This window comes from Dendropsophus ebraccatus, chromosome 3 (assembly GCF_027789765.1).
Source record: "Dendropsophus ebraccatus isolate aDenEbr1 chromosome 3, aDenEbr1.pat, whole genome shotgun sequence".
Lineage (NCBI taxonomy): Eukaryota > Metazoa > Chordata > Amphibia > Anura > Hylidae > Dendropsophus > Dendropsophus ebraccatus.
The window spans coordinates 96414146-96428155 of record NC_091456.1 but is presented as its reverse complement, the minus strand read 5'-3'; the positions used below and the strand labels follow the sequence as shown (position 1 = coordinate 96428155).

Genomic DNA, 14010 nt, shown 5'->3' with positions numbered 1-14010 from the left:
GTGTTTGTTATAGTTTATGACATTTATATTAGAAAAACTGTTTGTGCCTCGCCATATTCTAAGAGCTGTAATATTTTTATTTTTTTGGCAATGGAGTTATGGCTTATGCCGCAAGATAAAAAAAAAAAAACCACACATAACGTTTCAACTGGTACACTTTTTGGGTACATGTGACAATTCAATTGCTTTAAAATGTTTTTAGGGGGCAGGATTAACAAAAAAAAGTTCGTTTAAAAAAACAATTCTATGGCGTTAATCAAGCGGGTTAATAGATGGGGTCACAGATGCAGTGATACCAAATATGTGTAATTTATTTATAAGGGATTATTTATAAATTTTGTCCCCATACACATAATACATTACAGCACAATCTGTATTAGTTACTGGCCTGATCGAAGTATATAAGCTGTCTGACGTCTCATATACTCAGATACTCAGGCCTGCAACCCAGTAGCTTGCACCGGCTTCTGGGTTGCTATGGCTACCTCGGAGCCATCTGATCACTCGAACAGCTCCGAGGTGAGACCGAGGGGGACAATCTCCCTTCTATTTCCAGTAGACAGCTGCGGTCGCCCCAAGCGCGGCGTCTATTGGTTTAACTGCCCGGGAGGGGGGGGGGGGGGGGAGAGTGCAGCTGCACTCTAGGCATTGGTGCTGGGAGGAAGCAATGTACGGCAACCACCTCCCACACGTTGTGTGAACATAGCCTACGGCTGATTCTGAGAACTATGGTGAGGACACTCCGTTAAAGTATTTGGCGTCTCCTACATTTGGCTCCTCAGCTGTCCAAATCCATTACTCCCCGCATGCCCACAGCTGTGTAGGTACACTACTTATAGGATAATATTTGCTAACAAATACAGACCTGATAGGGTATGGATTATAGTCAGCACTTATAAATTACCATTGAGTTATCAGTAATTCCTATAACTTCCCTGCAGGATGCCCAACATACCCATGATAAAAGTTTAGGTGATGGGATTACCCCTTTAACTATATAAATTTAGATGGAAATACCCCTTTAAAAAAAAAACAATGCTGCAATATAGTACAAACCCGTCGAAGAGAAGCAGAATGCAGATGGACTGTTGTATCCCCCCCCCCAAAAAAAAGACGTTTTTATGACTAAATAATTGTATTTCAATGTCGATCGGACATGTTACTGAGGGCCTAAACACCTCAAGAACATATTTAGGACCTGAACCTGAAGAAGATGTCTGACTGCGTTGAAATGCGTTGTCTTCAATGGAAAGTCATGTTGAAGCAATTCCAGACTATCTTTATTGTATTGATGTGGCTTTCCCTGGGCAGCGCATGTTTCTACACTGTATCTCCAAAAATTGGCTTGTTGTTGTTGCTAAGAAGTCAGCTCCTTCCATATATCTCTGGTCCACTAGGGGCGCTCTCTGTGTGTGTTGTGTTTTTTTGTTTGTTTTTTTTTGTTTGTTTTTAATGATAAAAGACAAAATAAAAACTATAAATGTTATGAGCTGGGAGAAGCGCACACTTATGCACGTCACTGCACAGCTAGCTGCTATCTTTACATCATTGTATGAGACACCTCCATGATAAGTTTGTGTATTTCTTTAGGTTTAGAACCTTGCTAATTCACAAGGCAGGAGATCTTTGAACTGCTGGTATTTTCAGATGGGCGTACATAACACCAGTTTGTCAGGTTTGACCAGGTGGACTGCTTGAGAAGTTAACCCTTTGGAAGATATTATCACTTATAGTTAATATATCATGTCTATTACCATAATTTCTTTTGAATGTACATTAGATCATTTTAACTATAGTAGGCTTGATAATCTAAGTGGTAATATGAAATTGTAATGGTCTTGTAGTAATGTATGGGGCTGGTCAGTGAAGAAGGCTTTGTAAATAATATTTCTATCCTGCCACTGACAGGAAGCCAGGAACAAAGCTTTTGTATAGAAGCAGTAAATATGGTGTTGTGATTAGCACTGCTCAATTATGCCCAAGATTTGTTTCTAAACGCTCAATAATAAAACTACTTAACCACCATAAAAAGTATTGCTATTGGCAGCACAATATCTGTGAATGTCCATAGAAACATGACTACCTAGGACGTACCTCTAGTGAGCATTTGCAGTGGTAGGATCCAGGTTCAGAATTCATGATATATTAAAATATATATGTTAGGCTGCCCTTACACAAGGCAGTTTTGCTCAGATCCACACCTGGTTTGGCTTAAAAACCAGGGCTGTGGAGTCATGGAGTTGGAGTCGGGAGTTGGAGCTAGTTTTGCTTGGAGTCGGAGCTAGCTTTGGCTGAAGTCGGAGTTGTAGTCGGAAAAAACAGACTCCGACTCCAGCTTTAAAAAATGTAGAATTGAGTTTTGATATAAATTTTACAAGTTTTGCTCATGAATATATATTTATGAGCAACATTCTAATAGGACACTGGCCCTATTACATAAGTGTGGTCGGGAATACAGTATATCAGTAATAGGACACTGACCCTAATACATAAGGGTGGGCAGGGAATATATCAGTAATAGGACACTGGCCCTATTACATAAGGGTGGTCGGGGAATATATCAGTAATAGGACACTGACCCTAATACATAAGGGTGGGCAGGGAATATATCAGTAATAGGACACTGGCCCTATTACATAAGGGTGGTCGAGGAATATATCAGTAATAGGACACTGGCCCTATTACATAAGGGTGGTCGAGAATATATCAGTAATAGGACACTGGCCCTATTACATAAGGATGGGCAGGGAATATATCAGTAATAGGACACTGGCCCTATTAGATAAGGGTGGTGGTCACTATTTGGCAGTTTAGTTTCTGAGCTGGAAGAGTCCATTGTGTGAGGGGAGATCTGTGTTGTTCTCTTCCTGAATGCTGGATGACAGTATATGAGCAGCAGTGTAATATGAAGATACCCTGTGTAATATAGAGGAGGAGGAGAAGACATAAGTAGCAGTAACCTCTGTCCTCAGTGTGGTGTTTTCTCTCTGGGAGAAGATTGTGTGTTTTATGGCTGCAGCTGTGTGTGTGCGTGTGTGTGTGTGCGCATGCTATGACTACAGCAGGCTGTGTATGTGTGCTATGGCTGCAGCAAGCTGTGTATGTGTGCTATGGCTGCAGCAAGCTGTGTGTGCACACTATGGCTGCAGCAGGCTGTGTGTATGTGTGCTATGGCTGCAGCAAGCTGTGTGTGTGTGTGTGCTATGGCTGCAGCAAGCTATGTGTGTGTGTGCTATGGCTGCAGCAGGGTGTGTGTGTGTGCTATAGCTGCAGCAGGCTGTGTGTGTGCGTTTTATGGCTGCAGCAGGCTGTGTGTGTGTGTGTGTGTGTGTGTGCTATAGCTGCAGTAGGCTGTGTGTGTGCTATAACTACGTGCTATAACTACAACAGGCTGTGTGTGTGTGCTATGGCTGCAGCAAGCTGTGTGTGTGTGTGTGCATACGTGTGCACACTATGGCTGCAGCAGGCTGTGTATGTGTGCTATGGCCGCAGCAGGCTGTGTATGTGTGTTGTGCACTATGGCTGCAGCAAGCTCTGTGTGTGTGTGGGGGGGGGGGCTATGGCTGCAGCAGGGTGTGTGTGTGCTATGGCTGCAGCAAGCTGTGTGTATGTGTGTGCTATAGCTGCAGCAGGCTGTGTGGGTGGGTGTGTGTATGCTATGGCTGCAGCAGGCTGTGCGTGTGCATGCTATTGCGTGCCCCCACAGTGACATTCTATAATATCACTATGTGTGACCCCCTGTATATCACTATGGCTGACCTCTCAGGGCTCCAGATGGCGACCAAAATGGTCGCCAATGCGACTGACATTTTGCAAATGGCGCCCAGATTTAATAATCTGGGCGCCATTTGCGACTGGCCCGGCGGCAGCGCGCTGTCTCTTTAAGATGCGCGGCTGATGCGCGGCTGCCGGGGGTGTCCCATCCTATCCCCGGCAGCGCGGCGCATCAGTGAGCTGCCTGGGGCCCTGACTTCCGGCACAGGAAGCGCGCGTCAGAGACGCTTCCTGTGTCAGAAGTCACAGCCCCGGCGTACAGGGAGCTCACTGACGCGCCGCGCTGCCGGGGATAGGACGGGACACCCCCGGCAGCCGCGCATCAGCCGGGGACAGCGTCCGAAGAAGAAGAGGATCGCCGGGGGAGCGGGTTGTCAGGTGAGTTTGTGTGTTTGTTTTTTTTTTAAATATTGCTTAGCATAGGGGAAAGGGGGGGGGGGCATCTATAATGGGGGGAGAAGAGGGGCCATCTTCAAGGGGGGGAGAGGGGGCCATCTATAAAGGGGAGGGGGTATCTATAAGGGGGGAGAAGAGGGGGGCATCTATAATGGGGGGGGAGAGGGGGCATCTATAAGGGGAGGGGGGTATCTATAAGGGGGGGAGAAGAGGGGGGCATCTATAGTGGGGGGGGAGAGGGGGCATCTATAAGGGGAGGGGGTATCTATAAGGGGGGGAGAAGAGGGGGCATCTATAATGGGGGGGGGGGGAGAGGGGGCATCTATAAGGGAAAGGGGGGGGAGAAGAGGGGGCATCTATAATGGGGGGGGAGAGGGGGCATCTATAATGGGGGTAGAGAGGGTCATCTATAAGGGGAGGGAGCCATCTATAATGGGGGGGGGAGGAGGGGGCATCTATAATGGGGGTAGAGGGGGTCATCTATAAAAGGAGGGGGTCATCTATAAGGGGAGGGGGCCATCTATAAGGGGGGGAGAAGAGGGGGCATCTATAATGAGGGGGAGAGGGACATCTATAATGGGGGGGAGGAGGGGGCATCTATAAGGGGAGGGGGCCATCTATAAGTGTAGGGCAAACTGGCTGCAGACACTGGGAGATAGATATATGCACAATTATTATTATCAGGGCCCCTCAGGTGTCTGTATTGTAGGGGGTCACTTGCATTAGTCACTAGGTGAGAGATATATCTATCTATATACACATCTTGTGGGGGGTCACTATGGCTGCAGTCAGAAGTCTTGCTCAGTATGTATAGACTGTTGCAAGCTTTTAAAGGGAACCTGTCACCCCCGGTGCCGGGGTGACAGGCTCCCAACCCCCCGTTAGAACCCCCTATACTCACCTCATCGCGCCGGGTCCCGCTTCTGAAGATGGTCGGGTCACGGAGATCTCAGCCGCTGCAGCCCGGCGCGCACACTGAGAGATGAGTCCAATGCTCATAGAGAATGATGGAGCGCTGGACTCTCCCATCATTCTCTATGAGCGTTGGACTCATCTCTCAGCGCGCGCGCCGGGCTGCAGCGGCTGAGATCTCCGTGACCCGACCATCTTCAGAAGCGGGGTGAAGATGAGGTGAGTATAGGGGGTTCTAACGGGGGGTTGGGAGCCTGTCACCCCGGCACGGGGGTCGACAGGTTCCCTTTAAGTTCAAGTTCAGAAGAGTAAGCCTCATTAGAAGGCTAGCCAAGTGAGGCTGAAGTACTGAGTCAGACTGTATATGGTTGTCAAGTTGCAAGTTTCCATGTTGAACGTTTTCAAACTAAGAAAAGAAAGGATCTAAAGGAGGAGGAGGCTGCCGTGGCCTCTGCACACAGTAAGTCCCATTTAACATAACATTAATTTTACATGGTTTAAAATGTTGGCGACCAAATATTCTATTTGGCGCCTAAATTTTTCAGGTTAGGAGCCAATGGCTCCTAGGTAAATTTTTTAGTCTGGAGCCCTGCCTCTATATTACAGGGATCTGGGATTGTTAGCAGTGTTTCTGTGTGTATGGTGAATATTTAGCTAGAAACATAGAAGACTGTCAGCAGGAAAAGACCACCTGTTCCTTCTAGTCTAGTTCTGAGTTGTTCAGGACATGGAGGCTGGAGACTGGCTGCATCCACTGCACACACACAGGCGAAGCTGCTTTATATGTTTCAGAAGTCGCCCCAGGATCATGTAAGACATTAGGGAGAAGCTTCTGAGCCAGTGTGATAAATAACTCCCCTGGTACATGACTGTCCATTTATGAAGGAGTAGGAGTCTGAGTCGGTCCTGATAAAATTCAGGAGTCTGAGTTGGAGCTTTGGCTTACCGACTCCACAGCCCTGTTAAAAACCACTTTGTAAACTGAGCACTGTGCCATGTGTGAGAGCAGCCTTAGTGTAGATTGACACGTACATCCGCTGCAATACTCTGCACTGTTATAGGCTATGGCTCTGCATTCTGTGCTGCCGGGCTTTAATAAACCAATACATTACCTGTCCGCGCTGCCTCCTGCTTCTCTGGCTGAGCCGTACTTTAGTGACCTGGAAGTCGGAGAAGCAGGTGGCATCAATTGCAGGTAATTTATTAGCCTGGTAAAGCCCAGCAGCTGATGAGTTACATAGACAGTACAGAGTATCACAGTGGATTTTTCTGCAAAACCTGCAGTGTGAAATCTGCTATGATACTATACATGAAGCTACCCTTAAAGTGACTGTACCACCAGGCCCAGGCTGAAGCACTGGAGGCGGGCCGACCCACCCACAGTGGGAAGAAACCCCAGCCCCTCCATGACGTGACTCCATTAGAATCAATGGAACCCTATCATAGAGGGTCGGGGGTTTCCTCCCCCTAAGGGTAGGTCGGCCCGCCTCCAGTGTTTCAGCCTGAGCCTGGTGGTACAGTCACTTTAAAGTGTACCTCCAGCTGTAGGGGGGGGGGTCACTGGTGTGAAAAATTATTATTGTGCAGCAACATGGGTACTTTGAAACTTTTTCTGGTGTCAAATTAAAACTGATGGATATTTGAAAAATGAGTACAGTGTTGTATGATGATTAAAAAAAAGTCTTCTTTTAAGTATAATAATGATGTGCACACAACATATAGAATAATGGCTGTAATTGATTGCGACAGTCCAAATAATGAACATGCTCATTAGATACAACCGTTGTGTTTTGGAGTTTTCCCCAGTTCACACATTGTTTTATTTGCATTTTGATTTTGTGAATTTTTTTTTTTTGTGTGTGTGTGTGTGTGTGTGAGAGAACATACCCTAAAGGGGCATTTTAGAAAATTAATTCGCCTTCACAAACATCAGATATATAGGATATAATTAATCAACCTCCACAAACATCAGATATATAGGATTTTACTCCTAGAGAGCCTACATATGATTTCATTTTATAAGTATTCCTGGGCGTTAGAATAGTAGTGCTCTCGGAGTATATATCCCCCAACACCTCCCATTTCTATAGTAGGGTGCAGCAAACATACACTGTACATTTTAGAAAACGCTTCTCTCTCTTTTTTTTTTTTTTTTTTTTTTTTATAGCTCAGGTAGCTATACATACCTCCTTTGGTGGCTGCCGCCAGTATTACAGAGCTCTTTTCCTGCTGTGCAGTACTTCAGGGATAGGGTCGGCATATGGATATGCCTGATTTGTTAGCTAAGCAGAGGTGGGACACTGCTGCGCCCATGATTGGCGGAGTGGGCAATTCCATATGCTAGCCCCAGAAGTGTTACACTGTGGAACTGGAGCTTTATGATACCAGCAGCAGGTAGTGTAGGGTTAGTCTTAACACTGTTTAAAGGAGAAGTTCGGCCAAAAGTATATTTTAATATGTTATTACTTGTGGAAAGTTAGAAAAATTCCTAATGTACATTAATAATGGGAAATGCATATATACTTCTATTTCCCTTAATTTAGTAGATCATTGAGCCTTTAAATTCTTAGAAATACTTTGACGTCACGAACCAGGGTGTAATTCCTATGGAGCGACCAGCAGGGGATGCAATATATGTAGAAGCCTATGGGCTTTATTGAAGTCTATGGAGTATGTAATGTGAAACCTACAATTTATTGATGACTATGTGTATGGGGGATAAATGGAGGGCACCGAGCAGGGAGGGAGAGAGAAGGTATATAGATGCACCTACCTCTCTCCCTCCCTGCTCGGTGCCTTCCATTTATCCCCCATACACATAGTCATCAATAAAGTGTAGGTTTCACATTACATTACATACTCCATAGACTTCAATAAAGTCCATAGGCTTCTACATATACTGCACCTCCTGCTGGCCACTCCATAGGTATTACACCCTAGTTCGTGATGCCACATTTTTTTTTTTGTTTTTTTTTTTTAGAGAAATTGAAGTCTCCCTGATCTACTAAATTAAGGGAAATAGCAGTATATGTGCATTTCCCATAATTAATGTACATTAGGAATTTGTCTAACTTTTCATAAGCAATAACATATTAAAAAATACTTTTGGCCAGAGTTGTCCTTTTAAGCACAATTGTGTAAAAATTGTGGTCTTTGAGCCTGGATAATGTAAGATTACTAGAGATGAGCGAACCTCGAGCATGCTCAAGTCCATCCGAACCTGAACGTTCGGCATTTGATTAGCGGTGGCTGCTGAAGTTGGATAAAGCCCTAAGGCTATGTGGAAAACATGGATATAGTCATTGGCTGTATATCCATGTTTTCCAGACAACCTTAGAGCTTTATCCAAGTTCAGCAGCCCCCGCTAATCAAATGCCGAAAGTTTGGGTTCGGATGGACTCGAGCCAGATTCGCTCATCTCTAAAGATTACATAAATGTACATATATTTATAGTAAGCGCTCCAGGAGTCTTATAAATAGAATTGACACTGTATGTAGTACTTATTACAACATTTATTCACACAGATAAAATAATGTAAATAACAAAGATGCTTAAAATATACTTAAAATGTTAAAAATGATGAAGAAAACCTTAGATATACTGTACTACGTATACAGTATATCTAAGGTTTTATTCATAATTTTTAACATTTAAGCATCTTGGTTATTTACATTATTTTATCTGTGTGAATAAATGTTTTAACAAGTATTGTATATAGTGTCAATTCTATTTATAAGACTCCTGGAAAGCTATATATATACTATATAATATATATATATATATATATATATATATATTTATATTTATATATATATATATATATATATATATATATATATATATATATATATATATATATATATATTAGTGTGTGTGTGTGTGTTAATTTCTATTGGTGCAAGAAATAGGTAATGCATTCGTAGCCCTTAAATACATTATAACCTACCAAACTACAGCTCTGAATCTGGGTTGAGCTTACACAACCATATCAGTACATTCAGGAGGTGGGAAAGAACTGATGGCTGCACAAAAAGCACATGAATATACTGGATGACTTTATTGTTGTGGAATACCGAACATACACAACTTACTTTTACATAACATAAGGCTAAATTTTACAATTGTGGACCTATGTTCTAGTTTTTATATTGTATCATTAAAGGAGAAGTCCCACCAAAGTCAAAAATCTCAGGCAGGGGAGTGCAGGAACATAATAAAGAATACCTACTCATCCACGTGCTCTGCCGCTGTCAGCTACCAGATGTCATTCTAGGCCAGCAGACGGGTACATCACATACCCAGCTCCTCCAGCTGCAACATTGTGGTCTGGTTGAGCCATTGCCCGCTCAGCAATTCAGTGACTGCAGCGGTGTCCTGTCCCAGTCACTGATTGGCTGAGCGGGTAGTCCATCAGTGGGGTATATGAAATTGCAGCTTGAGGAGCTGCAGGACACTGTCGGATGGTAGGAATCTGTAAATCAGTGATACAGAGGCACAGGGACGGGTAAGTATACTTTTCTTTAATGTGTTTCCACATGTGCTGCCCAATACATACACAATTTTAAATGTGTACAAGTAGTCTGTTTACTTTCTGTAACACAGTGATTGTATACAGAGTTGAGTCTGTTACCTTTCTTTTTTTTGGGTGTGCACTGAACCTGGAAGCACTGCAATACCAGGTCAATTCCTGGAGAGGACAGAGCAAGCTTTTTTTCAATCTCCCTGTTCTAAAAATCCATTTAATATATGGTCCCCAGATAGGGGACGTATGATATAATAAACTGATAAGAACAGATACTAAACTTGATCTTAGCCAAAAGGCCGAGAAGCGATTAGTCTGTTACCTTTTGGATTGATTATCTTGATCACATGGATTCTGAGAGCGTATGGCTAGCTGTATGACTAAGGCTGCTACACATTATGTATATGGTGAAAAGCAGTTTTCATTTACAGCATTAAGTGGATGTTCACAGATAAGATGTAAGCATGCTTAACATAATCCTATTGGGAAAATATCCCCAGTCTGCTCGAGGGAATGGTAAGCACTTTATTTTTCTGATAAACCTGTGCTCCGTGCTTATCGTATTACACACATGTGGCCTTTAGTAAAGCAGAATACAATATCCATGCTTTACTCTTGATATTTATTGTTATGTATAGTATGTGAGAGGTAAAAGCAATGCTGCTCTTCATACTAGCATGTGAACATGTCCATGTGACTTGAATACCAAAGACATGGAATTCTTGTTGAGGGACAGCTATTGCAGTACTCTGTACCAAGTCATTGACCTTTCCTCAAATTGGTGGCTGAGGTGGGACACTGGTACTGCCACTGATAGGCTGAGCAGGCAATGGTTTGTGACAACCTAATCCTAGAGGTGCGGTGCCTAGGGAACAGCAGGGGAGTGAGGAAGGTAAGTATGTGTATTTATTTATTTTTTCCACCTGCCTAAGCACAAATAGAAAAACAGGTTGCTTCTGAAATACCGCTATAACCCTTGTGTTTTACATCTCAGGATATTAGTAATTTTACTTGGTGTTTCCTTGCAGGTGACAATATTCGAGAATTTCTGCTCAGTTTACGCTACTTCCGGATTTTTATTGCCATGTGGAACATTTTTATGATGTTTTGTATGATCGTGTAAGTACGAATAGGTTTTCATAGTTTTTATATATGCACATAAAACCTTAATGCTCAGCATTTGATTACCAGTGGCTGAAGAAGTTGGATATAGCCCTAGGGAGTCCTGGAAAACATGGTTACAGCCTATAGCTATAGCCATGTTTTCTAGGCTGCCTTAGGGCTGCATGTAACATACCTCAGCCATTGGTAATCAAATGCACAGCTTTTGGACGAACCTGGATGTGCTTGAGACTCGCTCATCTCTAACTTCATGTGAACCCAGCCTTAGGGTATAAACCCACACACCGTATATGCAGCGTATTTACTGCTGCGATACGCAGCAAAATCGCAGCAAAATCGCAGCAGATTAGATCTAAATAACTGAACACAGCATCAAATCTGTACCAACAAATCTGCTGCGTATTTGTTGCATATCTGCTGCATATACGGTGTGTGGGTTTATACCCTAAGGCTATGTTCCTTTTTTGCTCATTATTTTGCAACCAAAACCAGGAGTGGGTTAAAGATTCAGAAAGGCTATGTTCACACACTAATAATATTTAGTGGCCATCCACTAAATTTTAACAGTGTGTGAACATAGCCTTTCTGTGTTTTTAACCCTATCCTGGTTTTGCTTGCAAAATACTGTGTGTGAACATAGCCTAAGTCTGCAATATACATTTGGGAGACTAAACAAAAAAAAAAAGGGTATTTTATGGCACTTTGCAACATATACCTACATTATTGTAATAGGCTGGGTTCACACTGTTTTTGCAGTCTGTTTAACATAAATAGACTGCAAAAACGCAGTGTGATTCCAGTCATACACTAGCTTTGCTATTGGATTACTCTTTGAAGAAGTTTTGTACAAATTGTATACTGTTGGGCATATCCAACTTCACACTGAAGGTAGATTGAATGTCCAGTGATCTTTTTTTTTTTTACCTTAAGGGTATAAACCCACACACCGTATATGCAGCAGATATGCAACAAAAACGCAGCAGATTTGTTGGTACAGATTTGATGCTGTGTTCAGTTATTTAGATCTAATCTGCTGCGATTTTGCTGCGAGTTTGCTGCGTATCGCAGCAGTAAATACGCTGCATATACGGTGTGTGGGTTTATACCCTAAAGGAGAAGTCTGTTTGAAATTTTTATTAAAGTATTGTATTGCGCGCCAGAAAAAAAAAAGTTTCACAAATCACCAATATACACTTATTATGGGAAATGCTTATGAAGTGCTTTTTTCCCTGTACTTACTACGGCATCAAGGCCTCACTTCCTGGATAAAATAGTGATGTCACTACCAGACTCCCAGAGCTGTGCGGGCTGTGGCTGCTGGAGAGGATGATGGCAGGGGGACACAGAGCACTGGAGGGACACTGAGCATCCCTCTGCCATCATCCTCTCCAGCAGCCACAGCCCGCACAGCTCTGGGAGTCTGGTAGTGACATCACCATTTTATCCAGGAAGTGAGGCCTTGATGCAGTAGTAAGTGCAGGGAACAAAGTACTTTATGTGCATTTTCTAAAATAAGTGTATATCGGTTATTTTGTATAACTTTTTTTTTTGGGGGGGGGGGGGGAATACAATACTTTTAATAAAAATTTTCAACGGACTTCTCCTTTAAATGTCTGAGTACTAAGCTATTATCCATGGCTTTGATGCACTGTAAGGCATGTGTGTGAGATAAAATATGCATGCATGTTTTAATTGTTGTCTTCTTCTCTTTCCAGGTTGTTTGGTTCATAAATAGACATTGTGGGCCTGGGAGTGTCGGTTTGGCTATGTGGATCTTCTACCCTTCAACAAACTCAGCATCCAGACTGTTTTCATAGATATCACACAGGCCTAGTTCATTTACAGAAAACAGCGATCTGAAGAATTGTATATACTGGACTATTTTGTGACCTTCGTACACACATATTTAGAGGCTGTAGAAAAATATGATTTTTAGGACCTTTATTTTCAGCTGTTGCCAGAAATGGTATATGTACAGGTAGTGTATAAAAGTGTATTGCAGAAGCACAGACTTTACCTGCTTCTCTTTTATTTTTCTCCTTGAAAAGAAATTTATCAACACATGGGGATATGTCTGATATAGCTGATCCTCTTTAAAGAGAAACTAACAGCAGGTTACAAGTCACTAACCTGGTATCTTCCCATAGGGCTCAGTGTGCTGAGCGCTCAGGCCTGTTTTTGGAAAATTTTACCTTTTTTCACTATGTAAATTAGGCTGTTTAGTGCACTGGGGCGGGACTACAGTCCTTAGTGCACTGATCCAGACCTAGTGCAATAATTATTCATCTGGTGCTCTGCAGTGATTAGCACCTAGTGTGACATCACTGCAGTATGCCGAATGAATATTCACTAGGAGGGGCGGCAAAGCGGATCGGTGCACTAAGGGCTGAAGTCCTGTTCCTAGTGCACCAAACCGCCTCATCTGCATAGTGAATAAAGTTAAAATTTCTGAAAAACATTGCTAAGGATCAAGGTAAGAAAATTGCCTTCATCCTCCGCGCCCCATGCGCTCTGGGAACATAACAGCAGGTTTAAGACTTCTAACCTGCTAATAGTTACCCTGTAAGTGGGAGAGTCTGGAAACTTAAAAAAACAGGTAGGAGAGGTGGGAACCTAATAATAATTAAGTTATTCTCGCCTGTTCTAGTGCCATTGCTCATGGTCACCCGCTGGTCTCCTGTGACGTCACCACCTCACAGGAACTACACGCTCAATCAGTGACTGCAGAGTTGCGCCATATCAGTCACTGATTGGCTAAGTGGGCATTTCTAGGCAGGCCCTAATGTTGCAGGAAACAGAAGATTTAGGGGATTGTGAGCGGTGGCACTGCAGGGGTATTGGGACAGGTAAGTATAACTTCATTATGCTCCCACCACCTGCTGCCCTCCCTGTTTTTTTAAGTTTGCCTGGAGTACCCTTTTAAGGATAGGGCGCCAGTAGTGTATACTCGGCTTTTATTTCAGTGCATAACTGGCATTCATTATATGTCTTCTACATTAATTATTCCCACATCTTCCTTTGCATATTTTACCTTATGCCCTGTAGAGGTATATACTGCAACATGCTTTAAGCATTAAGTCTTAAATGAACACAGACCAATGTTTTTTTGACCACCCTAAACGTTCTTATAACAATGTTCAGATCTTTGTGTTTGATTTGTAAAGAAAGTAAATGTATATACAATACTTTTCTGGTTTCTTCTGCTTGTCTTCCTGCTTCCAACAGTGACCCTTGACCATTTATTAGACCATTTATTAGGCCTTTGCTGTAAATCTACATCTAA

The 14010-nt window shown here is 42.9% G+C and overlaps 1 protein-coding gene and 1 non-coding gene across 2 annotated transcripts in view; one reads left to right on the top strand and one right to left on the bottom strand.

Moving 5' to 3' along the window:
• Nucleotides 1-13912, top strand: part of SMIM7 (small integral membrane protein 7) — a 31513-nt gene extending 17601 nt beyond the window's left edge. The window contains exons 4-5 of the mRNA XM_069964422.1: nucleotides 10634-10724; nucleotides 12443-13912. Coding sequence (XP_069820523.1) covers nucleotides 10634-10724; nucleotides 12443-12458 — 107 coding nt within the window. The 3' untranslated portion in view covers nucleotides 12459-13912. The remainder of the gene's footprint in view (nucleotides 1-10633; nucleotides 10725-12442) is intronic.
• LOC138787649 (U2 spliceosomal RNA) lies at nucleotides 9726-9916 on the bottom strand. Its single transcript, XR_011362414.1, has one exon. It is a non-coding gene; the product is annotated as a U2 spliceosomal RNA (small nuclear RNA).
• Nucleotides 13913-14010: the final 98 nt, after the last annotated feature.